This window comes from Neohortaea acidophila (genome assembly GCF_010093505.1).
Source record: "Neohortaea acidophila strain CBS 113389 unplaced genomic scaffold BDY17scaffold_5, whole genome shotgun sequence".
NCBI classification, from domain to species: Eukaryota; Fungi; Ascomycota; class Dothideomycetes; order Mycosphaerellales; family Teratosphaeriaceae; genus Neohortaea; species Neohortaea acidophila.
In genome coordinates this window covers 237307-263002 of record NW_022985514.1, presented here as the reverse complement: position 1 = coordinate 263002, position 25696 = coordinate 237307, and the positions used below count along the sequence as shown (strand labels likewise).

Genomic DNA, 25696 nt, shown 5'->3' with positions numbered 1-25696 from the left:
CGCGCGACTCTCACCGTCCGCCTCTTCCGCCCCTCCCGCCCCTGCCACGTCCACCGCCACGACCACGTTTGCCACCTGGTCCGCCGCGTTGACGCTCGTACAAGTGCTCCAGACCGAAAGCGGCGTCCCCGAAGCGAAGATAGCTCACAATGCCTTGATCCACGATGGCCAGAATAACATTCTTGTACCCATACTTCAACTTCTGATACAGCTGTGCAGTATCTTTGGGAGGATCGTACGGCGTCGTCTCCAGAAGTGCATCCAGCTGCTCTAAGGAAGGAATGTCCACTTCGCGCGCATTCACCACCGCTATCCGGAAATCGGGAGGGCCGGGCGCGGACTTTTTGAAGGTGGGCGAGTTGGGTTTCCAGATGTTGTAGGTGACGCGCAAGTCTTCGGTGCGCGGAAGCTGGGGGTAGAGGGAGAACTCGGGGTCCTGGATATGCTGGCGGGTGGGGTTGTAGTAGTTGATGAGCGCCAGCCGTCGGTAGATCTCAGGATAGCCGCGATATAATCTGTTGGGTACGAGTGGGCCCACCCGTTGCTCTGCGGGTGCGGTCTCTTCCTTTGCGCTCAGGAGGAGGTACCACCATCGTGCTGTTTCCAGTAGTCCCACGTCCCACGTTCGTCCTGATCGGGGCGCAAAGCATTCTGGTCCCAGAGGCGGACCGTTCGAGTTCCAGCTCGCTGCGCGCTGCACCGTATAGCCCGTCCGCTTGAGGTTGGAGTACACCAAGTATCGCTCCAGCGTGAGTGAGCTCGTGTCAGTCTCGCCATCGCCGATGAACATTGCGTACGCGCCCTGCAGACTCATCGGGAGACCTTCGTCTCCTTCATCGTCCAAATCCACAGGCCACCGCACATCCAACACTCCCCGTTCAAGCAGGAGTAAGGTCTCCTCCGGCAGCAACCAGAGGCGCTGTCCCCGCCGCTCATCATCACCCAGTGGATCGTGCTTGGCGGATAGAACGGAGCCGACTTTCGTAAAGTGGATGCCCTTTGGGTTAGGCACATACGCCATATTCGTCTCGGGATGGTAGTGCGCGACGACGTGATTCTTCGGCTGGTGCATGCGCTGATACGACAGCGCGTTGTGCATCGCCTGCCTTGACGCGGTGAGGATGTTGGATTGCAGCGCTGTGCCATGCGGCTCGAAGTCTTTGTCTCCGCGCTTGGGGATTGAGGCATCTTCGCGTCTGGAAGTCTGTTAGCTCTAGAAGTTGTGGTGGAGGGGAGACGGCGTACGATATGCTGGCTAGAAAGCGAAAGTCCTGGACTTCGTCCCCGAGATCCTGGTCTTCGCCTCCCCCCGGCGCGGAGGGCGTGAAGGCGTCTTCATCGACGTCCGCCATCCTTGACACCTCTGTCGCGATGACACAGTGTCTGGCCGAAGAGTTTGTGAGAATATTAGGCGTCACCGCGAACAGTCCATGTCGTGGTTGAGGTTCGAGATGCAGGAGTCAGCTCGATTTGGGAAAGCACGAAATTTTAGCGCGGAGATTTGCTTGGGAAGGCTTGAAGACTACGACTTCACTTCGACCTGCAAAACTCAAGCAAATAGAGTGACAAGATTTAGTTGACCGTGATTATTTGTGTCGTTCCGTTGTATCCAGTTTCCCACTACACGCCATGGCTTCAGCTTCTCCAGACGACGACCTCCTCTCAATAGTTAGTACTTGACCTCGCTGTCAAACAAATTCATACTAACACAAAGACCTCTACACAGCTTCTCGTCAATCTTCGCAACGCAGCAGCCACTTTCGGAGAAGGGTCGCCGCCTTACGAAGCCATTCGCACCGTTGTCGAGGAGCACCTCCAGTCCATGAAGGCTGCGGGTGCAAAGACCAACCTCACTACTATTCGGAAGTCAGAACGTCCTGATGCACCCTCTCCTGAGAAGCAAAGTGGCAACGTGAATACGCTGTCGTTCGCCAATTTGGCGTTTAGACCAAAGCCGATTTGATCTGACAATGGTGTGATGAAACGACGGCCCTGAGATCGGATTGCAAGGAAATTGCCGCTATCTACTCGATTCATGCGTATCTCCGCACGCAGCTGCTATGAGGCCCCAGCAGTCGAAAAGACCACGGACTCTGCGATCGCCACTAATTCGTCACAAGACGCTCAGAGAGAGCTCTCCCTCGATTCTCGCTTGCATTCCTCCGCAATGCCTGTCCTGCTATGTCTGAAGCCCTTCGGCTGCGCTAGTTTTCTGCCAGTCACGTCAGCTTCCATCACCCGGATATCACAGAGGGAAAGGCGGCTTACTACGCTTCGTCGCACGCGCACGTGTCTTCTTCGCCGTGGCTTCCACCGCCGGCTCCTGCACTGCCTCTCCAGCTGGGTTGCTGACCGAAGCGGCATTTTCGACGGGCAAGGCGCTCTTGGCTGTCTCCGGGTGTACGGCTTCCATTTGAGGAGTTCCGGCTGCCTGCACACTCTCCGCCATCATCTGATCCTGCGGCCCGATGTGAGACTCTTTCCCTTTCTCCACCACTCCCTCCATCATGATCCCAGAGTCATGAACATCCGTCGCGGTTCCGCCCGGAGTACCTTGAGTTGGTGCGGTGCTCTGATCGGAATGGATGAGCTCCGAGAACGCTGCTTGAGCGGCATCCCTCGCGGGGTCGAAGGCGGGAGCGAGGACGCGTTGGGCTTGACCATTGGGTACGCCGTGGGGCGTGAATGCTTGAGCAGACACCGGGGTTGGCGGGTAAGCCCAAGCTTGAGTCGCTGCTCCGACGAAGCCACTGTTGTCCATGGAGGCGTTGGGAAGCGATGGGGTCTGCTGCGGTGCGACACTGACAGGAACCGTGCTTGCCGCTTTCTGCGCCTTCTTGGTCGGTTTCTTTGCGGGCTTCTTGCGAGTTGCGGGAGGGCTGGACGGCAGATTGTTGGTCACTGTGGTCTGTGCGAGCTCACCCGTGGCGAAGCGGTTGTGCTGAGTCGTGTAGAGAGACTGAGTCGGGTTGCCTGGTGTCTGATAAGTGGGGATGATGTTCTGGGAGGGCGCAGCGCTGGCGACGGGCGGGGGTGGGAAGGAGAATGCAGTGTTGGTGGGGAGCATTGGCTGGACTCCGGAGATCATGAAGTTGAGGATGTGATCCTTCGAGTAGCCGCGTTCCAGATAGTAGAAGGTGTCACGAGCGGCATCGACGCGGATTTGGTACGCAAGTTCTGTCGTCATAAATCAGTCTCTGTTCGTCAAGCGGGAGAAGAAGGGAACCGACCTGGACGCGGGCGCAGTGAGTGCGAGGCTGCCGAGTTGTTCTCCCCGTCATCTGTGCGCTGCCGTTTGGCTCCATTGTCTCCTTTAGGATCGTTCTGGGGAGCGTTCACATCCTGAGTGGCGTGACGACCGATTGGATTGACAGGACAGAAGTACTCCTTGTGTCCTCCAGATCCGCACTGACCGCATCTGTGGAGCGGGACGGTGCATGCAGTCGGCAGATGCCAGGCATCGCAGTTGTGACACAACGCCCAGTACTGTGAACAAAGTCAGTGAAGTGCGACGAGGGTTGCAGAGCGGTGAACTGACATGATAGTTCGGATCTCTCTGCTTGACGCTCAGAGGGCAGAAGTTGAAGGCGTGGCCGAAGTTGCTGCCTGAACATCACGCGTTAGCATTCTCGTTTGGCTGAGCGATGAAGGGGACCGTACAGATGTTGCACCACTTGAGATCGCTCTCGCACGGCCGCGGGAGGTGGCAGTTGCCGCAGTTGTAGCAGAGGTTACTCATCATGAGAGCTGGCGAGGGCGGGTGAAGGGTTGGTTGTGGTGCGCGTTGTAGCGCCTGTAGGAATGAAGTTGCGGGATGGTAAGGTGGAGGAAGGATGACTGGTAAGAGAGAGACAAGCTGAAGAAAGAAGGAGGTGTTTGTCTCGGGATGAATGAAGTGATGGTCACGTTTGCATTCAAGATTGCTTGGGCTGCGTGCGGGCCGGAGAAAGTTCAGGCAACCGCGTCATGTTTCGGTGAAGAAGGAAGGAGCGAGGCACACCGAGAACGAACTCACGTGATGGCATGCGCGCACTTCACTCGTGACCACGTCCCAATCCACGACAGTCCTGCCTCCACACACCTTCACTTCCAGACCCCTCTCCTAATGTCTCAGGCGCGTTTCCCCAGTTCGTTCGCTAATGCGCATCCACCTCTCGAGGTCGGCTTTCTCCCGTCACTGAGTTCCACCAGTAGAGTCTGCAATCCGCATAACGTGATGTCCAAGGGCTCACGTTGGCAATCCGCGTGAAGAGACCTCGGTGGAGCTTGAAGTTGCATCGAAGAGCTTTCAATTGCCATTCACATCGATCGAGCATCGTGGCGGAGCGAGACATGCCCATTCATCTCTCGTCCGCAAGTGGATTGGCGTGAATCGTAACTCGTTCAATCTTGATCGCTGTCTGAGGTCGGTTCTTCTTGTCGACCTGCACAGCCTCGATTTGATCCAGAGCATCCCAACCCTCAAGTACTCTGCCAAAAACAGTGTTCTTGCCGTCCAGGTGCGGGGCGGCGGCGAATGTCAAGAAGAACTGGCTGCCGTTGGTGCGTGGGCCTTTGTTCGCCATGCTGAGAATCCCGCGTGCGTGATGTTTCAGAGAAGACTTGGTTTCGTCTTCAAACATCCCGCCGTACACGGACTCGCTGTCTTTGGTAGATCCTGCCGCTGGCGAGCCGCCTTGCACCATGAAGCCGGGGATGCATCGATGAAATGGAGAGCCATCGTATGCCCCGCTCGCACACAGAGCCAGGAAGTTGTAGCTCGTCTTTGGCGTGGACTGGCAGAACAGCTCCAACTTCACGTCGCCTTGGGTCGTGTGAAGCGTCACCGACATCTTTGCTCGGCCTACCTATGCGGTTGTCATGGATGGTGTGAAGATGGAATGCCAGCAAATCTTAAGGTTCTCGGGAAACTCACCGGCCTGCGGGGCCGCGTTTATTAAGCTTCCACCGATCGCAACCCTAAGAAGGAGCGACGGCACATGATGCGGTTGCCCAGGCGTGCCAGGCTCATTGTGCATGTACCATCCACTGCTTGACGTCGACCCTTCAGCCCTGACACACTCCCTCCAGGCGCATTACTAGACAGACATCGCATCATTCGATCCCGAGACTTCCCTTCCCGAGACTTTCAGCCCATCACGGACGAGAGACGAGATTGGCGCCAGCGGCTCCGGCGTGCATGGATATCTGTACCTAACAGCCTGTACCTCCGCGAGCACATGCAGCCTTCGTCAGCCTTTCCCCTTCGATACTCCCCGCCCGTATGATCGCACAACGCTAGTCGCGCACATACCCTCCACCCCCTGGCACGAAGAGCCTCACCCGGGAGGAGCTGCGGGAGGAAGACACATTGTGCTTTACCAACACCCCGAGGAAGGAATGCCCCGGTGCATGGGAGACAACCAGGCACGGATAAGGCATGGCAGCCTTTGTTCGGGTCTCTGGCCCTCCGAATAGCAACTTTCTGGTAAGCATGGGCGGGAGCAGATGTATGCGACGGCGTCTAACTCAAGGCAAACAGGTTGGCTATCCCGGCATATCAGCCACCCTCCCGCGAATAGAAGGCCGAGTCGAGATTCGCCCCTCGGCGGGCGTGTCGGCTCCTGTCAACATATCCCTCGTCACCGTCTCCCTACAGCGCCGCGAATCCATCAATCCCTCCGCCGACTCCCTCTTACGCTCTCAGCTCTCATCACCGCGGAAGGAAATTACCGACATTGTGGGCAAGGAGATGCTTCTGTACCGATGTCACGCGGGCAGAGAGTCGGAGCCGATATTATGCATGGATCTGCCTTTTGTCATCTTCATCCCGTATGGAAGAGGAGGAGAGGAGATTGCAAGGCGAGTGCCGCCGGCGAGTCTACAACTGGACAAGCGATCGGCGGAGACGTTCTATGAAATCGTCGTCACCGTACAACAAGGCCCGCAAGAGCAGAGGAAGTACCCCTTCCCCGTACCGATATCGAGATACGACACCCTGAGCACATTCGGCATGTACAATCGGCCGGAAAGCGCGGAGAGAGTGACGGATCATCTCGTCACGCTCGGCATCAGTCTGCCCAGATGGAGTTATGGACCACTCGACCCGGTGTCGGTGTACATCAAGCTCTCACCGAATCCCGACTGGTTGGGCAGGGCGAAAAAGGTGACGATACAATCCATTACAGTCGGCATCGACGAGGAGATCATCTATAACCACGAGGGCGACGAGCCGGTGCGGAAGACCAAGACGTTGGCGAAGCATCAGCAGAGTGTTGGCGTCAAAATGCCCGAGGCCGGCTACTTTACAAATCTGGGCTTGGTCTTCCCTGCACGCGAGCTAAGGGATAGTGAGGGCGTGTTGCCACGAGGGAAGAAAGAGTTTCCCATGTACGCCGTGGCGGGGTTCACAACCACGGGCACACTGTACAAGATTGAGTACTATCTCACAGTCAAGGTCGGTGTCCCCTTCGTCTTCTACGCCACCATCTGTTCCACTAACTCCTCATTCACGCAGGCGAAGTTGTCATCCGCACGAGACATTCTCCTCCGGCAGCCAATTGTGGTGTGCCCATTCGACCACGCAGGCTGCAAAGAGGAAATGGAGGCGATTGAGCAAGCGGCCAAAGACGCCGCTCACATCAGCCCCGACAATCCCATGCTTCCGGCGGCAAGTATCATTCGTGCTCATGATCCGGCTGGCCTGCGGGCTCTCGGCATCGCGATCATCCAGGGACAGCGAAAGGTTCTGATCGAATGAGCACTGTTGAGGAACAGATAAGGTTATGATTCAATGGAGGCCGTTCTCTAGCGGGACGCCTCGAGACAGACGAAATCGCCTCTCCTGGCCTACTCATTGGGCACCATCGCGAACACGTGCTGTGATCGTGATGAGACAGCTGGAAAGAATGCGGGACGACGATCCTGATGATTACTGGATTTACAGCACGAGATAGCGAGGATACCCCTTCTGCTTTTGTGGTCTTTCGGCAGGGCGCCGAAGGATTGGGGACAGGGTTTGGGCAGGATGAGCTGGCGTGGGATTAGGTCTCGGGCAGAAAGGGATGGCTGGCAAGCCATACACCCTCTTCGGCGTTCTGTCTTTATGGGAAAAGCGGTCCTGAGCTTGCGGACAACCGAGCCAGGACTTGTGAGGGAGTTCTCACTGCTTTGTGACAGAGGAGAGGAATGCTCTTCATGAACAGGAGAGTGGGTCGTTGCGCTATCAGACTTGGCGTCGTCCGCGAGTATGGAGGGCAATGGTCAGCAGATGCCACACACCTGCAGAAATGCTGAGCTCTTTCTCTCCTTTCCTGCTCGACACTCTCCACCATGCTTCTGGCCTTTCTACACTTGGCTTTGGTCGTGTGTTGCATGGCCGTGGCGTGCTTGTCGCACACATTGACTGACCTCAAACCGATGGACAGCACGGAGCAATCGAGGGATAGGAGACGGGAGGAGTACGACGAGGAACACATGGAGAGCGATGCAGAGAGTGTGTATGAGGAAAGGGTGATGATGGGATGAGCAACATTGCCAAGGGAAAGAGACCCGACTACGACCATCCCATGGGACCCGCACAACGTCACGACAGCACACAGCTAGACGATGGCCAAGCCTTTCTGGAAGACACGCAGCAAGAACAGCGAAGCGTCAGGTTTGCCCCCATCTACCATCCCCCGTCCAATACAGGGAATCATCGCAGTCCAGGCAAACTCATCATGCCTTCGGGCAAAGTGGTCATTCTTCCCACCGAACAGCAACGCACACGCTCGCCTGACGGCCAAGCATCTTCCAGCGTACGGAGGACGGCGAGAGAGACGGTTGCGTTGCCCCCGGGGTCGACACGGCCGAGGGCCGCAACGCCAGGTCCGAGCGACCGAGAGCCGATCTTGTGGTCGACGCAACAGTCGGAAGGCTACGGGACGATGAACGCTAGCATCACCAAGTCGTGGCTGAGGGAACAGAGCATCCGCGACGACGACGACGATGACGAGGACGAGGACGAGGGCGAGAACGGCGACACGATCGTGGCTGAGCCGACGCAGGTCCTCGACTTTCCTAGATACATCTGCGTTCCGGGGACTTCGAGTGATGTGGAGTCACAAACCGAGGCGGACTTTGATTGCCGTGAATGGCTGCTCCCGAACGAGGTCAGTCACGGGGCATTGTGGAAGGGGCTTGGGGGGGTTCTGATCGTCTTCGTGCTGTACCTGGTCTTCCGGCCGGCAGGGACTGTGAAGACGTGAAATCGAGATGCTCGACTAGGAGGGTGATTGAGAGCAGACAATGACAATGCAATATGTAAATCCACGTGACGAGGAGTGCTTGCGCGGCCTTGCGGGGATTACTTCCAAGATTGCTTGCCTTCTTGATTTCACATCAATCTTGCCCCCGATGTTAATGCCGTGATGAGTGATGGATTAGTCAGGCCAAACGGACGCGGTGGGGTCTGGTGGTTGCAGGAGGCTCGCTTGCGTCACTCGTAACGGCTTCATTCCAGGAGACTGCCGGCCATCCTTCATTCAAATGTCCACGTATTTCATCTCGCCGGCCTCCATCGCCATTGAACAAAGGCGTAGCGAAAAAGGCGGTGGCAGCGGCGTGGCGTGAATGCAGATCACGGCATGTAAAGCCGAGCGACGCAACATCAACCTCAGGGTTCCGCCCGCCGTTCGTTCTAGAGCGGATCGTTCGCCGGCCAAGGGTTCGGATCGGCAGTAACGTTACGGTATCGCCATAGGGAGTCCGCCTCTCTCTTACCTCCCACCACCACCACCACCTCACCCACCACATCCCTCCTACCCATTGATCGCCTCCCTCTCTCCTGTGCGGGTGCCGACGACGGGTACATGGCGGCGCTCGCGGCCAAGCGTCACTCCAGCATGCCTCACTCCGAGAAGAAGACGCCCGCCCTCGCCCCGCTCCACCCCAACCACCACGTCGCGGCGAAGAAGGGCCAGAAACTCAAGAACTTCTTCCGCATCACCTCCACCTCCAAGTCCCACGACCCCGCCTCCTCCCAGCCGCAGTCGGAGACGGGCTCGCTGCACAAGGACACCGAATCCACCGACGACCACGCCGCTAGCACCCCGCCCCCCGCTGACCCGGTGCCGCCGCTGAAGGGCAGCCTGCGCACCTCTCGCTTCATCCCTCACTACTTTGGCCGCAACCGGAGCACCACCGTCGCCTCCGAGGGCACCGCTTTGGACGATGCCGTCAGTCCCACCGCCCAGGCCAATCCTTACTTTCAGCATCAAGGCCCTCCGGCATTGCGGCACCACGACGACACCAGCGTCCCTCCCTCTCCTCCCGACACCCCACAAGCACTGAAGAAGGCGGCGAAGGCCAAGGACGCTGGCGCTGGTGCCACTGGCATCGATGAACTGGCGCGCAAACTACGTCGTGTCGCCAGCGCCCCCAATGCCCAGGGACTGTTCAAAGGAAAGAGCAATGGAAGCAGCGACAGCAGACCACAGACCGCCGAGCTCGACTCCCCCACCAAACCCAGCAGCAAGCTCGGCGCACACGGCAACACCTCTGCGCCTTCCGTGGCCGAGCCGATGCCCCAGCCGCTAAAGCAGGACCTCTTGCCTGTGCCTGGCATCCCTGGCATCAATGGCGAGTTGAGTCCGGGAAAGATCAGGAACGCTGTGGCATTCCGGAGAACATACAGCAGCAACAGCATCAAGGTGGGCAATGTCGAGGTTGGCCCGGGCAGCTTCGACAAGATTAAGATGATTGGCAAGGGGGACGTGGGCAAGGTTTATTTGGTGCGGGAGAAGAAGAGTTCACGGCTATACGCCATGAAGGGTGAGTTGGATATGCAGCAGGAGAATGAGGTACCGGCAGTACTGACCATCGTACAGTCCTCTCGAAAAAGGAGATGATCAAGCGGAACAAGATCAAACGCGCCCTCGCTGAGCAGGAGATTCTGGCAACCTCCAACCACCCCTTCATCGTTACTCTTTACCACTCATTTCAATCCGAAGACCATCTCTATCTCTGCATGGAGTACTGCAGCGGTGGAGAGTTCTTCCGCGCGTTGCAGACGCGGCCAAACAAGTGTGTGGACGAGGATGCCGCTCGCTTCTACGCCGCAGAAGTCACCGCCGCGTTAGAATACCTGCACCTCATGGGCTTCATCTATAGAGATCTCAAGCCGGAGAGTATGTGTCTCGAGGTCACGCAGAAGTCTTCCGTCGACATGCTAACATACCTACCAGACATCCTTCTCCACCAATCCGGCCATATCATGCTTTCGGACTTTGATCTGTCCAAGCAATCCGATCCAGGCGGTGCTCCAGCCGTGCTCCTCGCTGCAAGCACCTCCAACTCATCGCGTCCACATACCGGAGGCATCACTTCTAACCCCAGTCCGAACAACATGCCCACGATAGACACCAAGAGCTGCATTGCGAACTTCCGAACAAACAGCTTCGTGGGGACGGAGGAATATATTGCTCCTGAAGTTATCAAAGGCTGCGGGCACACGAGTGCAGTCGATTGGTGGACTCTCGGCATCCTCATCTACGAAATGCTGTACGGCACGACGCCTTTCAAGGGCAAGAACAGGAACGCGACATTTGCGAACATTTTGAAGGATGAGGTGCCTTTCCCTGAAGGCTCGGGCTATCCCAATATCTCCAAGTGAGTCTCGCCTCCACCTTGATGCCTGCGTATGGGTCACGGCTTGCTAACGACCGCATCTTTCAGCCTATGCAAGAGTCTCATCCGCAAGCTCCTCATCAAAGACGAACTTCGACGACTAGGATCGCGCGCGGGCGCCTCAGACGTCAAAGCCCAGCCCTTCTTCCGCTCCACCTCCTGGGCTCTCCTCCGCCACCAAAAACCGCCCATCATCCCCAACCAAGGCCGCGGCATCGACACCATCAACTTCCGCAACGTCAAGGAATCGCATTCCGTCGATCTCGGCTCGCCGGTCGCGGGCAAGAATAAAGGGTGGAGCATACCCGCGAGTAAGATGAAGGGCGTACCGCTCGACAGTGGGCTTGATACGCCGGGCGGGGAAATCGCGGATCCGTTCGAGGAGTTCAATAGCGTTACGCTGCATCATGATGGCGATCAACACGGGCATGTCGATATGGAGCACAGCAATGGGCATCGGTAGTGCGAGGGAAAGTCAACCACACCATTTTGGGTGAGGGAGGACGAGACGAGGGGGCGGGCCATGACCATGAACGCGATGTGGATTGGCAAGGTCCTTTCATGTCTCTGTTACCGCGGCGCGTGAACAAGGGGAAAAAGCTATTGTTATTTGTGTCCGGACGGTCGCCCATGGGGGAACGGGGCGTTTTGCGCTTGTTGGCTATTACGGTGTCCTTTCTTTAGAGATGAGTGGTGGCTGGTCCGGACGTACGCCGTGGTGATGAGATCAATGATATGCTCGTTTGCACTTTGACGATGCCCTCTTTTGTTTCTTGTCTTTCTGAGGGTTGTCATTGTGAAGTTCATCTACCACCTGAAGCTGCTTCCTGCGTACGTGATTGGTCGGCTTGTGGTGCTTAGTCACCATTCGCGTCTTCACCTGCCCTCGCGACACGTCGGACCAACAACCGCTGAGAACCAACGGCATAGAGCCTACCATCCACTTCACACCGAATGCGCGGCGCAAAATACCAACACACCGAACAACCTACTCGAAGATCTCATCAAATCGCATCTCTCACCAGCCAAATGGACCTTTCCGCCTCCGCCTCCACGCGCCCACCCCCCACCACCCTAGACGATGAAGCAAGCCTCTCCCCCCTCGAACAAGAAGTGCTAGACGAGTACGCCAAACTCGTCGGCAATCTAGACGATGTCCGTCCCCTTTCCCCCATCTTCCCCTCACCTCCTCGAGCGAGGCCCAGCTAACTAACACCGCGCAGCTATCCGGCATCCTGTCGGAATTGGCCTCTAATCCCTCGGCGGAGATTCTGGACGCGCTGAGGGGATTGGAGCGCAAGACGACTACCGTTTTCACTTTGCTCAAGGCGAGCGTGTATAGTATTGTGCTGCAGCAGGAGATTTTGGGGGATGATGGGGCGCAGAGGGGGTGATGGGGGTTTGTCTTTGCTTGAACGGCACTTTCGAGGTGTGTGCTGTGTCTGCGCTCGTGGTGGGTGGTGCCATCTCGCTGGAGTGCAACGGCGTGGCTTTGTGGGTGTGCAGGGCACCTATAAGTCATTTGGGCCTTGCAAGAGAGTGCAAGGTGCTAAGCTCGCGAGCATGGGATGCAGGAATTCCCGCATGGCGTGGAGGATGTTGCGCGCCGCGGCTACGAGGCTAGCATGCGCTATGGATGGCATGACTGTGAACCGTCTCCTGACGCACCAGCCTTGCAGAGGCAGGTACAAGCAGCGGAGAGTCGTAGCCATAGAATGGTCACTTCCACGACTTACAAAGAGAGTGTGGAAGGCGAGATGAATGGAAAGCGAGATCAGTTTTTGACACTACTTCTGCAAGCAAGCGTTTCAGACTCGACTTTGCGTATTGTTCACAACACTCATGTCGATGCTGACTTCGGTGCAACACCGACTCGCGAATTGCCGCCGTCGAAGACCACAAAGAATTGCTTGAAGAACACATCGCCAAAAATTTGCACGGATCCGGATGTGGTCGCACCCACTTGGAGTCCACCTATACACTGTCCGTTCTCCTTGACATACGTGAGACCCGAACCCTTCAGTACAGCGGTGTATCCGCTCCCAATCGCCAGGCCCAGATCGGGAAGTTCGGAAGAGCATGGGTAGCTGAACATGCCGGTGGACTGAGAATACTGCGCGCCCTCGACTTCTTTGTAGTATGCCGTGACGACATCTTCGTCGGCAAGGAGGAGAGAGGTGCCGGTGTCGATGACGGCCGGGTTGCACAGCTGACATTCTCTTTGACTGCCGCCAATGCTGTAAGTTTGCGAATCGACTAGCCAGTATCCGATGTTGCTGGCAAGATCGGCATACTGAATATCGCCGGTGAACTTGCTGGTATCGATGGTGCCGAATTCGTAGCTGCCCGTCGCTTTCTCGTCCAGATCGGCGGTAAAGACGGGCTGATCGAGTTGAGGGAGAAGATTCTCCCAGAACGTGTTTTGCGGTTGTGGTTTGACTTGGTTCAGTGAGGAGAATGCGAGCCCAACCAGGCCGTCGCTCTTTCGGAGCGATTCGAAGCCTTTGGTCTGCTCAGCGAGCTCCACGCATTGCTTCTCAACTGTTGCGCCGCCGATAGAGACCGTATCGAAGCCAACACTACCAGAGGCAGAGCTGTCATCGCCATAATGCGTCGACCATGTGGCGCCCTGGTAGTCGACGAAGCTGCTGCTCTTCGACGCGTCGAACAAAGTGTGCCCGGCACCGGCGCCCTGCGCAAGCTCGGTGCTGAATACCCATAGGTCGGAGGAGCCAGTGTCGAAGTCGAGATTCAAGACCTGGCCGCCAATGTTGACCGGAGCAATGTAGGCAGAATCATGCTGCACGGGTGTCGCGGTCACTTCGCCTCCGCCGGAGCTCCCCGTGGTGGAGTTGTCAGATTCGTTCGCATCGCCAGTCGACTGAAGAGAGCTGCTGGAATCCCACTTGAAATCCCATCCATGTTTGCGGTATGCGTGCGCTAGCGCCTCGTGTGCTGATAGCGTCGGCCGGCCTTTGTGATGAATGCGGAAGGAGTGTTTGCCCGGCCCGTTATGTGAGCGACGTGTTGGTGCGGCCAGCGCGAGCGTGCCGATGATGGCAATGACTAGGAAAAGATGCGTCGAATGCATGGTGGTCGACGCGGGCAAGGATTGTTGAAAGAGATCGTGCTGGTGATTGCAAAGGAGCGTCGGCTTCTGGTGATGCGAATGATGGTGATGAGCCTCTATCGAAGAGTTGCTCTCAGATCAAAGAAAGACTATCAACCACCAGGGAGATAACGAATGGAAGAGATTGGATTCGATCGGCGGCACAACGAGGAAAGTTGAAAGAAAGAAAAGAAAGTATCTGTTACCGTGAGAAGGAAAGGTGCAGATGCCAGGTTAGATAATAAACGAAAGGAACAAACGAAGCCGTGCACGTCAACCGTTAGGCTAGGGTTTCGGCCTCTGACATTTTGCCGTTTCGCCTCGCCATCTTGACAAGGTGTAACACGAGGGTCTCCACTATGGTGTGGCCAGACGACACCATAATTGAGTGTCCAACCTGAGACCTTGTGTTACGCGAGCAGTCCTCGTCTCGGCGCTGATGGCTGGGCACCGCTTGAGTAAACGCCCGGTTCCAGCATTGCCGAACGACGGGGTGTGATGCTTCTGCCCTTTCCCGAGCAGATTGGGATCGTTCAATCGCTGGGGTGCACCGCGAAGGAGCTCAAACTCTAGCGCGACTCCTGAGACGTGGCTGGACGTGGCGGGGCGGCTCCCGGCCCGCGCCGTGGCCACGTCCTCTCGCGTGGCTGCCGATTGGTCCGTGGCTGTTCCCGGAGAACCACATCCGTCGACTTCCCACACACCGCTTTCACACTGTCGCAGACCTTGTCACAAACAGGATCACGAATCATGATCTAGACTTGTGCGTGCCATCTGCGCAGGTGACAGATCATACAACTCGCTCTTGACGTGATAAACGGTATCTGGAGAAATGATCCGAGTGCGCGTCTTGATACTGGGGACTATCTACCACTGGCTGCATACAACCGCGACGGCTCCCGTTCGCCCTGGCACAGAACCTCCATTGTTTGAACCCGACGCTTACTTCGAGGTGTCGAGGACGTAACGACCGGCAATCTTCGCCTCGTGCATGAGGTCGTACACCTTCTGGAGCTCGGACAGACCGACAACCTTGAAGGGGGCCTTGATGAGGCCGCGGCGGAAGAAGTCGATGGCTTCGGAGCTGTCCTTGCGGTTGCCGACGTACGAGGCACGGATGGTGATCATCTTCACGACGGACTCGAAGACGGGGGCGACCACCTTGGCACCGGCCGGGAGACCGATGAACACAACAGTTCCCCTCGGGCTGGTTACACAGGGTTAGCAAGTGCTTTACATCTCTTCGGGGGTAGAAGAAATCCATTGCTCTGATCAAGCGATCTTTGCGATCGATCTCGAAGCAGCTGAACTTGATCTCTCCACGATCTCTTACCGGACGTACTGCAACAGGAGTTAGCGAATGATCATCAAAAGAATGTATGGGTAGTAAACTTACTTCGGCGGCCTGCTGGAAGGGCTTCTCGCTGGTGGCGACGAGGATGACGGCGTGCGGGCCGAGACCGTCCTCAGTGGCGGCCTGGACATCCTTGATGACGTTCTTGCTGGTGGAGTAGTCGATGAAGGCGTAGGAGCCGAGTTGCTCCAAGCACATCTTTCGCTTCTCCTCACCGGCATCGATGGCGATTGTTCGGAGGCCCATGGCCTTGGCGTACTGCTGGGCAATGGATCCGAGACCACCACCACCACCGACAATGCAGACGGTCTGGCCGGGCTTGGCACCAGACTCCTTCAGGCCCTTGTAGACGGTGATACCGGCGCACAGGATGGGGGAGATGGCGTCCAGGGCGACGTCCTTGGGAATGCGGGCGGCGTGTGCGGCCTTCGCAATGGCGTATTGCTGGAAGGACCCATCAACAGTGTATCCGGAGAGGAGGGCCTTCGCGCAAAGAGGCTCATCTGTTGGACGTCAGTAAGTGGATCTCATTGTCTCTTGGAGCTCATCGACGTACCGGCCTGTTGGCAGAAGTCGCACTGCAAGCAAGAGCCGTTGATCCACTTGATGCCAGCGCCCTCACCGCTGCAGGAAAACATTAGCACAACTTGCAAAAGGCAATCGCCATGAGGGTCGTCTTACATCTCCCAGTCGTCGACCAAGCTGCCCTTGGCAACAACAACACCGGCACCCTCGTGGCCACCGACGAGCGGGAGCTTGGTGGGCAGGGGCCAGTCGCCGTTGACGGCGTGCAAGTCAGTGTGGCACACACCGGAGTACTTGACGTTGATCAAGATCTCGTCGGCCTTGGGCTCCTCGACGGGGATCTCCTTGTAAACCACAGGGCCGCCGGACTTCTCGCACACCATGGCCATCTGGGTCTTTGGGACGGACATCTTGGGTGGGGTTGTTGGATTCTGGATTTGGAAAGGTGTATGGGGGAAAGTAGACTGTTTTCGAACTGACGTGAAAATAGGATCTTGAGGAAAGAAGAAAGGCACGAGAGGGAGAGCATTGGCCCGACCTACTTATGAGAGATTCGCCGTCTCGAAGCGTGCCCCACGTCGACCCATCGCAAAGGAGGGGTTGAGCGTCCCTTTCGGCCAGATGGTCCCCATCCTCCTCTCCGGGGTCCGCGATTATCGAAGCTAGGCTGCATGTACGATGTCCGGGCCGCCGGGTCGCGAGGCGCAATCTTAGCACCAGGCCGCGGACAGCAGGTGAGCTCTGGACGCTAACAGTCCCCCATCCATGTACCCGAACATGGTTGCATTCGCAGCAAATGCCGGGTCGAGAACCAAGCCTTGACGCGATTAGTGTCGAGCAGAGTTCTGCGGCGGCATGCAGGGCATGAAGACGCGCGTGAGGATCATTGGACTAGGGCCACGCTCGGCTCCACGGAAACAGAGGGTGAGATGGGAGAGCTACCCTAGTTTCCATCGAAACGCGGGTGGGCTGTGTGGAGGTGTAACAGGTGCGGGGCAACGAGAGCTCTCGTGATGTTGGCGGCGCGCTCATCCTCAGCACCTTGTTTCCCCTGCCGCCCACGCTTACGGATTGGCGCCGTGAGCAATTTCATGGGAACAGCCTCTTAGATGCCGCATGATCCGGCGTCGTTTCCTTCCGTGCGAGCGCTTGTCCTGGTGTTCTGCCTCAGCCAAAGACAATTTTGCTCGGCTTGTGGAGATGCGGAGGACCCTTTTTCTGGGGATTGCGGAGCAGGCTCCGCCCGCGACGCCCATCAAAAGCTAAAAGCGTCCAACCAGAATCCCACGTTTGGCGACTTGCGTGGCAGGGCCGTGCAAGAGTGTCCGCCTGTCTGTGCATTGGCATCTTGTGCATGTCTCTCGGTGGCGAGGAATTCCGTCGCGGCAGCAGCAGCAGCCGCAAAGATCGAGCTCCAGACTCCTCCTGCACGAGTTTGAACGTGTGTGATCTTTTGCGGAATCCGTTCAGCCCCCCACTAGTAAACGTAATCCCTGCTGCCGCTGGTGCGAAATCCTTTGCCCCTCTGCTCGAGAGGGCAGTCGAGCTACGCGACTCGACCAAGAAGCTGCCCGTCCGACGAGCTCGGCGCCGTTCGTCCGCCAACAGTGATCTACGCGCAGGTGCGGTTTTTCTTTGTCATGGATAGCTCTTACTTTCCGCGTTCGTAAGAAATGTTGGTGGCTTGCTGTGCGCTCGAGTGGTGGCTTCTGACGGCCGAAGGGAAGGGTGAGTCCAAGTGGATCTAGGCGTGGAGTAGAGGGAGTTGGGGTGGTAACGTGGTAGTGGAGGGTGGATGCTAGCAAAAAAGGTCGGGGAGGGAAATGGAGTGGCTCTTATAACACCGTGCCTTCTGGTCTCATCACCTTAATGGCTATTCGGCCAACCATCATGGTTTTCTTTTTCCACCCCGGTTGACAAATAGGTCAATGGCCACCCGCGGGTATAACTAGCATTGGACAACCGTGCGAGGCACGCGTGGCGGTGAGAAGCGCGTGGAAAGCCGTCGTAGATCCACAGCGAGTGATCACCGGGGCCACCACAAGGCTGGACGACGTGGAGACTTTGGAAGTGATGTCTACTGTATACGCGTGGTTGGAACGTGGACTAGGTCCTTATGCTATACTTCTTGTACACCAACGGTACGGCCTGTATCGTACTTGTCTGCCTGTCCAGAAGCATCGAGCCACACGTGCTCGAGATCTGACCTCGTGCGCCCCTCGGCCGTCGCCTCGCGATGATCCTTGCAGCGTACCGAGAAAGGCTGACAGGATGGGCATCCCTCAGCGATCGGAGCAGGCTCCTGCTCCGGCTGCTGTGCCGCTGTCAGGCTTGGTCAGGCTTGGTGCAGGGTCCAGCGAGCGAGAGGGCTGCCGAGTCAAGGGCGCCAGCGTTCGCGCGTCTATTCCTGGAGGGGAGTGCGAGCGCAGCAGACTCCTGTCGCTGAGCTCGAGGCGGGAGAGCTCGAGGGGGTGGCGGCGTGCTCACCGGGTTCATCCCAGCATCGATGCGACCCTCGGTCATCGTCCACGATGAGCGCATTGGGGATGGCGGCATTCGTAGACGTGCGTGGCCGCTGCGCACGGATGTAGACTGAAACGTCCAAGATCTCCACGAGCACCGCGTACCTGCGTGAGTAGGCCTCCAATCGCGAACTTGCCGGTGATCCCCGGGGTATGGGTGGGAAGGTGTCCGGGTCAGGCTCCGCAAATGGTCAGATTGCCCTGCTCAGCATTGCGCCCTGCTTAGGAGTGCTCAAACGACCAGCTCACGTGGTAGCATCTGCGGCAGCGCCACCTCTCCGACACATTTCCCACCAAACCTTCCATTCCCTTTCGCCATTTGCATCTCCAACCTTCGGTACTACAACCTCGATCGCTTTTTGGACCGCCTTCGCTAGACTGACATCGTCTTGGACGTTGACAGCCGGCTCTTCCATCTCCATCTCCTCAAGCGTCGTCCTTAAGATCTGCCTCGCTTCGTCCAGCGAATTCCTTAGCTTGCCTTCCCCGATAGCTTCAAACAGAAGCGTATACTGCTCGCTCGTGCGGGACATGAAGCGACTGGGGTAGGAGCGCCAGATGCGCCAGAATGCCTCCCAATTCGGACTCGAACCCAACAGGAGCCGCTTTATACGGGAAGCATCGAGTGCAGAGAGCAGGGTCTGCAGTTTGTACGTCTGGGATGGGTGCGAGGGAAGCCCGACAAAAGCTTGGAAAAGGGTTTCGAGAACTTCCGAGGAGACGGGATCGTAGCCACAATTCTCCATGTCCTCGAGCACCGAGAGGACCAGCTGCACCTTGGGGGTGCTAGGAACATTATCCATCCCGTCGTACGGCATCACCTTTCCAAGCGGCGCCAAGATGGAGCGCAGGACGACCTTGAAGGTCCGCTCTTCGGGGATGACGCCGCCTGCCTGCATATGCTGGAGTTGCGCGACAAGAACGTGGCTGTGAAGAGATTCGTGGCCGAGCTGGCGCCCGTGGGCCAGCAGCTCGATGTGCTGGTGCCAATGTTCTGACCCGGGAAAGGCAGGCATGGCAGAGTAAAAGCTGTTCACAAATGGGGGCTCGGCGACCTCTTCTCCGGAACCTAAGCTGCGGATCTGATGATCGTCATGGTCGAGCCGCTGAAATTCACTCATGAAGTTGGTCCCTAAGGCTTCGAGGGCTCGCTTCGATGGAAGCTGTTTGAGTGCCGATAGGTGTTTTTGGAGAGAGAGCGCAGGTAGGTCGCTGGCCGCAGGGGAGGAGGAAGCTTCTGCCAACGCCGACATCCGTCTCGCTGAAGTGTGGTAGGCACGGAGTTGTTGAGCAGGGCCGGAGGTTGAGGCGAAGTCGGCGGAGACATCGGACGACCTTCGCTGGATGTTGTCTGCATTCGCAGGCTGAGTTGGCGTTGCAGAATCTCCCGACTCCAGCGCTTCTGCTTCCTTCCTCTCGGAAGCCTGCAGCTTCTGCTGCCGCTTCTCGGATCGCTCGAGTTCATCAGTCCACAACCTCTCGAGGTCAATTTCTCCCCTCTTCTCCTCTGTAAGCAGTTGCACCACCACGTTCGAGCCTTCGGTCCGCGAGCCGAATCCGACAATGTCTGGCCTCTCCAACGCCTCCTGACTCTTCGCTGGCAACTGACCGCCTTTGACTTCGCCCACGTTCACACACACCCAGCCCGTACGAATGCCGTCGTCAACGTCTGTATCTGCCGTGTCTTGTGCTCCTACAGCACTCATCAATCGCACTCTTTTCGCCTTTCTTCTCAACTTTAGCTTCAGCTCGTTCCGCCCAAGCAGCCCGTCCGCATACGGCGTAAGTTTATACTCGCTCCTCAGCCATCTACACAGCCGATCTGCCGAGACATGCAAGTGTTTCTCTGATCTTGCCGTGCCGATGATCATCAAGAGATTGGCGCCCAATCCAGGAGGTGGATCGAGGGAGCGGAGGTCGAGGAGTGAGAGGTCGTCCATGCCCAGTTCCACGGACACATGTTGGAGTAGCGGATTCAAGAGCTCTGGAGGATTTGGAGGGAGATCGGGGATCTTTTGGCGATGGGCTGGCGGACTCTGTGACGGAGGAAGCGGTTGTTGTACCTGGAGATACCACGGAACGTAAGTTCCCTGCTTCTTTTCTGGTGTCGCAGGTATCGCTTCCGGTCCTGCAGCGGTTGCATCATTGATTGTATTGAGTGGATGCTCGTCTCCTCCTTCTGCACTCCTCTCATGTTCGTTCCGTAGATGTCTCGTGCGGGAAAAGTGTCGCTGAGGAGGGGAGGTTCGGATGGACGGAGTCAAGGCTGCGGAGGGCGCAGCAACGGCGATGAAGGATCGCAAGATCCATTGCTGGCACCCATAACATCCGAGTGTCTTCGCAAGACCGCCTCGAAGAGCCATGTCTTTCTTGTTGTGTGTGTAGTGAGAATGCGCCTCGTAGGAAAGATTTCATTACGTCGACGACCACGCCAAGCCTCATCTTCATCTCGATTCCACTTGCGGAAAAGTGCCGAGACCTTCTTCACTTCATCCTCCTCCACCACCTGCTCGCGCACGCGACCATCAAAGGCGTCCAAGGAGCGCCGCGTTCGCCATGTCGACCACCAAATCCTTTCAATGCCTCGTCTGTCGCCTCAGACATGCCGCCCAGCATCCCCCGATACGCCGGCAATTCCACGCCTCCTCCTCTTCTCAAGCCCGCAAACGTTTCCCCAGTGTGAAAGCCTCCGAGCTCAGTGAAGCAGGCTACTCCGAGTACACGCCGCGAGAGAAGAAGCTACTATCGCTCAAATACACATCAGAGCAGATGAAGATCATCGAAGCGGGAGAAAAGGCGGTCAGTGCGGTGGACATGGCGCAGCAAGGCCGGATGCGAACCGATCCCATGCGCATCAAGTACCTCGACGACTTTGCCACAATGCGACCTATCCTAGACCGACCTCTGACCGCCGAAGACATCGAGCAAGCGCAACGCGGGCTGCAAGAGGGACGCAATCCAGGATCGAAGAAGCGTGGCCTCGAAGCGACGCCGGTGGAGGAAGAGAAAGAAGAGGTGGATCTCCCTATGCTTCGTCTGAGCCAGCAAACCGGCCTGAGCCTGGATGAGATCAAACGAATCCGCGTGAAGAACCTCGTCTCCCATCGCGTAGTGAACCAGACTCGAATGGGGAAAATTCAATCCATATACTTCCTTACCATTGCCGGGAATGAGGATGGCATGGTGGGAATTGGAGAGGGAAAGGCTGCGGAGACGGAAGACGGGAGACGGCAGGCCATGATGAACGCCATCCGTAACATGAAGCCGGTTGCACGGTACGAAGAGCGCACCATCTATGGCGAGGTGGAAGGGAAAGTGGGAGCGACAATTGTCCAGCTCAGCTCGCGTCCTCCCGGTAGGTCACTTCACGAGGTGCTTCGCGCCCGAGATTGCTTTTGGCTAAAACCTTACAGGCTTCGGCAATCGCTGCCAGTCCCTCATCTTCGAACTCGCACGCGCTGCGGGTATAAGCGATCTGGCCGCCCGTACCCCTCGGTCACGTAATAAAATGAACGTGGTCAAGGCTGCTTTCCAAGCACTCACCAAACAACGCATACCCGAAGACGTCGCACGAGGGAGAGGGAGGAAGATGGTGGATGTAAGGAATGTTTACTACGGCGGCCAAGTGCTATAGAACCTCTGTACTAGAAATGAAACTGTGTACTCATAGCTACATGCTGCCACAGAGGCTCCGCAGAGAAGCCATGTCGCCTAAATCGAGAACAAAAGAGACTAAACGTCACTGTACCCGTCACCACGCCAGTACTGGCAATAGCAAAGCTAGCAGTCGTATATCCGCTCGCAAGCTCCTTCCCTTCGACGTGTCATTCGTGTATACAATTGTCGGCGTTAGACTCGACACAATACTCGGCAACCGGACAGACGGCGAGGTCGGATTGCCGGTGATGCTGGAACTCAGCAAGGGAATAGAAGTAGGACCTGTCGTCGTAATGTTGCCATACAGCACGGTGCGGCCTGCGCTGTTTGTCTCCAGAGCAATCGCCGTGAGTGTTGGCCCCGTGCCTAGCGTGATGGTGCTGTTGAATGGTAGCGGGTGGCCATTGATATATATTCCTGCTGTTTCTGAGGGCTGAAAAGGTGTTGGACGGTTGGAGTGGTCCGTCGGGGGCCAGAACGTCTGATCGGAGGAAGCGGCGGTAGCACTTGCGATGCGAGTCGTTGGAGAAGGCGTAGCAAAGCCGACTGCGCTTGAGTGGCTGGCTGTGGTAGCTCCAGCGTATTCATCACTCGTCGATGTTCCCGACAATGCAACAGTGGTGAGGCTGACGTGAGTTGAGCCGAGGGTTACGGTGAGATTGGCCTCAAGAGAGGAGCTCTGACCGGAAGTTGTTGGAGTGCCCACCGAGAAAGTTGGCAGCTCAAGAGTGCCAACGTTAAGCACTCCTGGAGGCTGATCGAAGATTTGTAGAGGTGTTGCTGGCTGGCAAGTTTGTATAGGTCCGATGCTTGGATATAACGATCGATAGTAACCGATACCGTTGAGGCTGGTGACAGTCGGGGCGAGGGTGAAGAGGAGGCCACCAAGGTCGCCCGAGGGCGCGATGGCAGCCCAATCAAAGTTCGATAACTGAGCGTGCGGGTATACGGTGGGAAAGAACTGCGTGGTTGTCGTTGCCGGTCCCGTGGCCCATGCATACTGATCAGCATCTACAAGAAATGCCGTTGGAAACGTGCTGTTGCTGTTAGCTCTCGCGACCGAGTGCAAGGAAGAGTTGGACTGACACGACAGTCTGCGTCGTTTGGAACTCCCATTTCCCGTCTGTTGCGAAGATGCTGGTCGTGAAGGTTATATTGGTGATTTGTGTTCCCGCAGAGTTAGTTGCAACTGGTCTGCGGGTTGTACCAGCTGAGAAGCGCCACTCGTATTGAGTACCGTACGGAAGCACAACCGAACAGTTCGTGTTGGCGAATCGAGACGCGTTCGAAGAGGCGGTAAACGCATTGCAACAAATGATGGGGAAGAGCCACAGCAATGATGATAACCGTGCCCTCAAGCAAATGATGGAGCACATAGTGTCGGCCTCACGGTCGAACAAGGCAGATGGACATCAGGAAGGTGCCGCAAAGAATGAAATATGAGAGTATTGCACCTCCTCAAATTCTCCTAGCACTTACTGCATCGCTGAGGCGGCGCTTACAGGGCCAAACCCCTGGGGCTGTCCTCGAATTGAAGTCATAAGCTGCTCGGCCTGGAGCTCGCGGGTTTCTTCTACGTGTTTCAGCGGTATGCAGGCGGCACAGTTGGGTGTTGATATGCCTGAAGAAGATCTCTCATCGACATTTTCGACGGCGCTCCGAGCGATTGATCAGCAAACCCGTAAAGTCGTCGCTCGAGAACCATATATAGTGACTGATGATGGGTTCGCCATCAAACAGCGTTCGTATGTACATTCGGAGCACGTTCGTCATGTAGCGACATGGTCGGGCTGAAACGAGATAAGCGCCCACTCAGCTCGTCCCGGGGTTATACTTCAACAGGCCGCTGTAGATAGCGTGATATGTCCGTAGCGCCGGCGCCTATCGCAAGGTACCGTCTACATGCGCAGCTTGTCTCTCGAGGCATACAAGGGTGCTGTGACATTCCAGACGATGCTTTGAGATCCACGGGGGCAGCCACGCGTCCCCGTGGTTCGATGAAGGGATCTGGCTATCGAGCCAATTCTTCCCGTCAGGAGAGACTTTTGCTTTGCATGCTGCGCCGTATGACTGCACGAGGTCGGGGTGGGCCCCTTTGGAGGGTTGTACAGAGGAAGATGCTCAGCGGTGTGGTAAGAGGCGACCGAGGAGAGTGGAGGACAAATTGGCCGCATGCGGCTAGCGTGAATCTGCCAACACACAGTCCAGGCTTCAATATTTCGACCTCACCTCTCTCACCTCTACCCTTCTTGCAACTGTGGTTCGACCAGTATTCTCGATGTCAAGGTCAAGGATCCACAAGTTGAGCCTTTCCAGCACGCACACTTTCGATTTTGGCTCAGATGTATTCATTTGGAGCGAGCTGCTGTCAGAATCTGCCCCCCCCGACGGCTCGCCTTCTCGCGCTGGACATGTCTTTTGAGGACATCCGATTTCCGTTGTACCAGTCCAAATGTCAGAGCATGCAGAGAGGCGAAATCGCCATCGATCCTCCCGCCAATACTTTCGAGCCTGTGTCGACTAGCTTCCCTACATGGTTCGCAACCCGCACACTGAGCTCCATATTGCCCAGTCTACCACACTGCTCTAATCAGTCGCCACCTACATGTACATGACATTCGCGCGTGCCCGACTGGATCTGCGTAAGGATTTGCCATTCAAAGGTGGGACCAAATAGCTACGATTTCGACGCAGAGACATGGCACCAGTGCCCGGGCTCTGCAGTCTGTCACTCCGCCACCTTTCATTTCTTGCCACCACGTGGAACCTTTATTGGATTGATCACGCACCGTATAATGAGCGAAAATGGTAGGGAGCTTGGCGACATCGCTGTGATAAGGAACGAGAGTCAATTTCTCCTCCTGAATATAAATAAGTGCTCTCTTCTCTCCTCATCTTTTCAGCTACTTTCATCTCTACTCCAATCCATCACCTGCTCTCAATCCTCCAACAACCAACAATCATGGCGCGCCTGACCATCCTCATCCTCCTCCTATCAGCCATCTTGCTCGTCCAAGCCAACAACAACAAGCACAAGCACGGCAAGCACGGCAAGCACAAAAAAGAATCAACAACGCTGGACTGGTGGCATTCAATGTGGCGTGCGTCAAACGCAACCCCATCCCCCAACCCCCAACCTCCACACTAACATCCATCCATCTATCCAGAACCCGGCTCAGCCATCGCAACATACACCGACACTCCCCCCCGCACCCTGCCGCCCCCGGAGAGCTCCGAAGTGTGGTGGAGGGAGATCCGATCGGAGTGGGTGGCCACCATGACCACCATCCCCGAGTGGGCCGAACGCGTCTGGGAGGAGGAGCTGACGATGCCGACCACCACGGCCACCAAGCTCATCACCACTATCGTGCCGGAGTCGTTGGCGAGCGCTAGACGCGCCAACATGACTACTTCGACTGCTTGGTGGCAAGGGAAGTGAGATACTGCATCTGAGCTTCGTATTGGCGATGACGTATGGGTGGCGTAGGGGTATCCTGGAGGTGTGGGAGGAGGGAAAAGGGGGGATGGAGATGGATACGAAATGGCAGACGGTTTAGTTTTGGTAATGGGTGGCTTTCTGCGTCGCTTTTATGGCTGCTCACCGCATCTTCGTCGGAGAGGTCGGTGCACAAGCTGCGCTTATGAGTTCTTGGTGGTATGGAAAGGGTGGGGAGGGGCTGGAGATGGATACACAGAGGCAAAGTGTTTAGTTTTGGCAATGAAAGTTTTTCTACGTAACTTATCTTACTGTTCGCCGCATCTCCGTCAAAGTGTGGGCGAAGACGCTGCTCTTGCGTGATTCGTAACACCGGGGGACAGCAAAAGGCGTGTAGAAGCTGCGCTCGTCTCATTCGTGATACGCGGGAGAGAGTAAATGGCGTG

The 25696-nt window shown here is 56.8% G+C and overlaps 14 protein-coding genes across 14 annotated transcripts; 8 read left to right on the top strand and 6 right to left on the bottom strand.

The window, feature by feature from the left end:
• Positions 1-10: 10 nt before the first annotated feature.
• BDY17DRAFT_323756 (tRNA-splicing endonuclease subunit sen54 N-term-domain-containing protein) lies at positions 11-1352 on the bottom strand (the record flags this gene model as incomplete). The annotated part of the gene is made up of 2 exons (XM_033737074.1): positions 11-1196; positions 1246-1352. 2 exons carry the CDS (start codon positions 1350-1352, stop codon positions 11-13), a joined length of 1293 nt encoding a protein of 430 aa, XP_033589559.1.
• A 195-nt stretch (positions 1353-1547) lies between these two features.
• Positions 1548-3513, top strand: BDY17DRAFT_139303 (uncharacterized protein). The gene is made up of 2 exons (XM_033729490.1): positions 1548-1668; positions 1727-3513. The coding sequence occupies exon 2, from the start codon at positions 2036-2038 to the stop codon at positions 3344-3346; it is 1311 nt and encodes a 436-aa protein (XP_033589557.1). The 5' UTR covers positions 1548-1668; positions 1727-2035; the 3' UTR covers positions 3347-3513.
• BDY17DRAFT_323755 (uncharacterized protein) lies at positions 1630-1963 on the top strand (the record flags this gene model as incomplete). The annotated part of the gene is made up of 2 exons (XM_033737073.1): positions 1630-1668; positions 1727-1963. The coding sequence occupies 2 exons, from the start codon at positions 1630-1632 to the stop codon at positions 1961-1963; spliced, it is 276 nt and encodes a 91-aa protein (XP_033589558.1).
• An 827-nt stretch (positions 3514-4340) lies between the features above and the next one.
• BDY17DRAFT_323753 (cyclophilin-like domain-containing protein) lies at positions 4341-4832 on the bottom strand (the record flags this gene model as incomplete). Its single annotated transcript, XM_033737072.1, has 1 exon — positions 4341-4832. The coding sequence occupies one exon, from the start codon at positions 4830-4832 to the stop codon at positions 4341-4343; it is 492 nt and encodes a 163-aa protein (XP_033589556.1).
• Positions 4833-5419: 587 nt separating this feature from the next.
• BDY17DRAFT_250974 (uncharacterized protein) lies at positions 5420-6739 on the top strand (the record flags this gene model as incomplete). Its single annotated transcript, XM_033731126.1, has 3 exons — positions 5420-5467; positions 5522-6436; positions 6497-6739. 3 exons carry the CDS (start codon positions 5420-5422, stop codon positions 6737-6739), a joined length of 1206 nt encoding a protein of 401 aa, XP_033589555.1.
• Positions 6740-7311: 572 nt separating this feature from the next.
• Positions 7312-8228, top strand: BDY17DRAFT_310069 (uncharacterized protein; the record flags this gene model as incomplete). Its single annotated transcript, XM_033735396.1, has 2 exons — positions 7312-7491; positions 7521-8228. The coding sequence occupies 2 exons, from the start codon at positions 7312-7314 to the stop codon at positions 8226-8228; spliced, it is 888 nt and encodes a 295-aa protein (XP_033589554.1).
• Positions 8229-8864: 636 nt separating this feature from the next.
• Positions 8865-11110, top strand: BDY17DRAFT_323750 (kinase-like domain-containing protein; the record flags this gene model as incomplete). The annotated part of the gene is made up of 4 exons (XM_033737071.1): positions 8865-9792; positions 9849-10148; positions 10206-10629; positions 10696-11110. 4 exons carry the CDS (start codon positions 8865-8867, stop codon positions 11108-11110), a joined length of 2067 nt encoding a protein of 688 aa, XP_033589553.1.
• Positions 11111-11730: 620 nt separating this feature from the next.
• BDY17DRAFT_240914 (DASH complex subunit Dad3) lies at positions 11731-12029 on the top strand (the record flags this gene model as incomplete). The annotated part of the gene is made up of 2 exons (XM_033730367.1): positions 11731-11802; positions 11871-12029. Coding segments are annotated over 2 exons (231 nt in total), but the record flags the coding sequence as incomplete, so codon positions are not given.
• Positions 12030-12421: 392 nt separating this feature from the next.
• On the bottom strand, positions 12422-13973 carry BDY17DRAFT_296594 (aspartic peptidase domain-containing protein). The gene has a single exon (XM_033733475.1). It carries the CDS (start codon positions 13736-13738, stop codon positions 12488-12490), a length of 1251 nt encoding a protein of 416 aa, XP_033589551.1. The 5' UTR covers positions 13739-13973; the 3' UTR covers positions 12422-12487.
• Positions 13974-14698: 725 nt separating this feature from the next.
• On the bottom strand, positions 14699-16045 carry BDY17DRAFT_310066 (chaperonin 10-like protein; the record flags this gene model as incomplete). The annotated part of the gene is made up of 5 exons (XM_033735395.1): positions 14699-14963; positions 15090-15097; positions 15153-15613; positions 15667-15734; positions 15792-16045. The coding sequence occupies 5 exons, from the start codon at positions 16043-16045 to the stop codon at positions 14699-14701; spliced, it is 1056 nt and encodes a 351-aa protein (XP_033589550.1).
• A 2241-nt stretch (positions 16046-18286) lies between these two features.
• Positions 18287-20571, bottom strand: BDY17DRAFT_139088 (uncharacterized protein). The gene has a single exon (XM_033729489.1). It carries the CDS (start codon positions 20518-20520, stop codon positions 18403-18405), a length of 2118 nt encoding a protein of 705 aa, XP_033589549.1. The 5' UTR covers positions 20521-20571; the 3' UTR covers positions 18287-18402.
• Positions 20572-20653: 82 nt separating this feature from the next.
• On the top strand, positions 20654-21900 carry BDY17DRAFT_296589 (uncharacterized protein). The gene is made up of 2 exons (XM_033733474.1): positions 20654-21512; positions 21571-21900. Exons 1-2 carry the CDS (start codon positions 20714-20716, stop codon positions 21789-21791), a joined length of 1020 nt encoding a protein of 339 aa, XP_033589548.1. The 5' UTR covers positions 20654-20713; the 3' UTR covers positions 21792-21900.
• Positions 21576-23190, bottom strand: BDY17DRAFT_333990 (uncharacterized protein; the record flags this gene model as incomplete). The annotated part of the gene is made up of 2 exons (XM_033737911.1): positions 21576-22851; positions 22901-23190. 2 exons carry the CDS (start codon positions 23188-23190, stop codon positions 21909-21911), a joined length of 1233 nt encoding a protein of 410 aa, XP_033589547.1. The 3' UTR covers positions 21576-21908.
• A 1500-nt stretch (positions 23191-24690) lies between these two features.
• BDY17DRAFT_353267 (uncharacterized protein) lies at positions 24691-25531 on the top strand (the record flags this gene model as incomplete). The annotated part of the gene is made up of 2 exons (XM_033738233.1): positions 24691-24915; positions 24982-25531. Coding segments are annotated over 2 exons (451 nt in total), but the record flags the coding sequence as incomplete, so codon positions are not given.
• Positions 25532-25696: the final 165 nt, after the last annotated feature.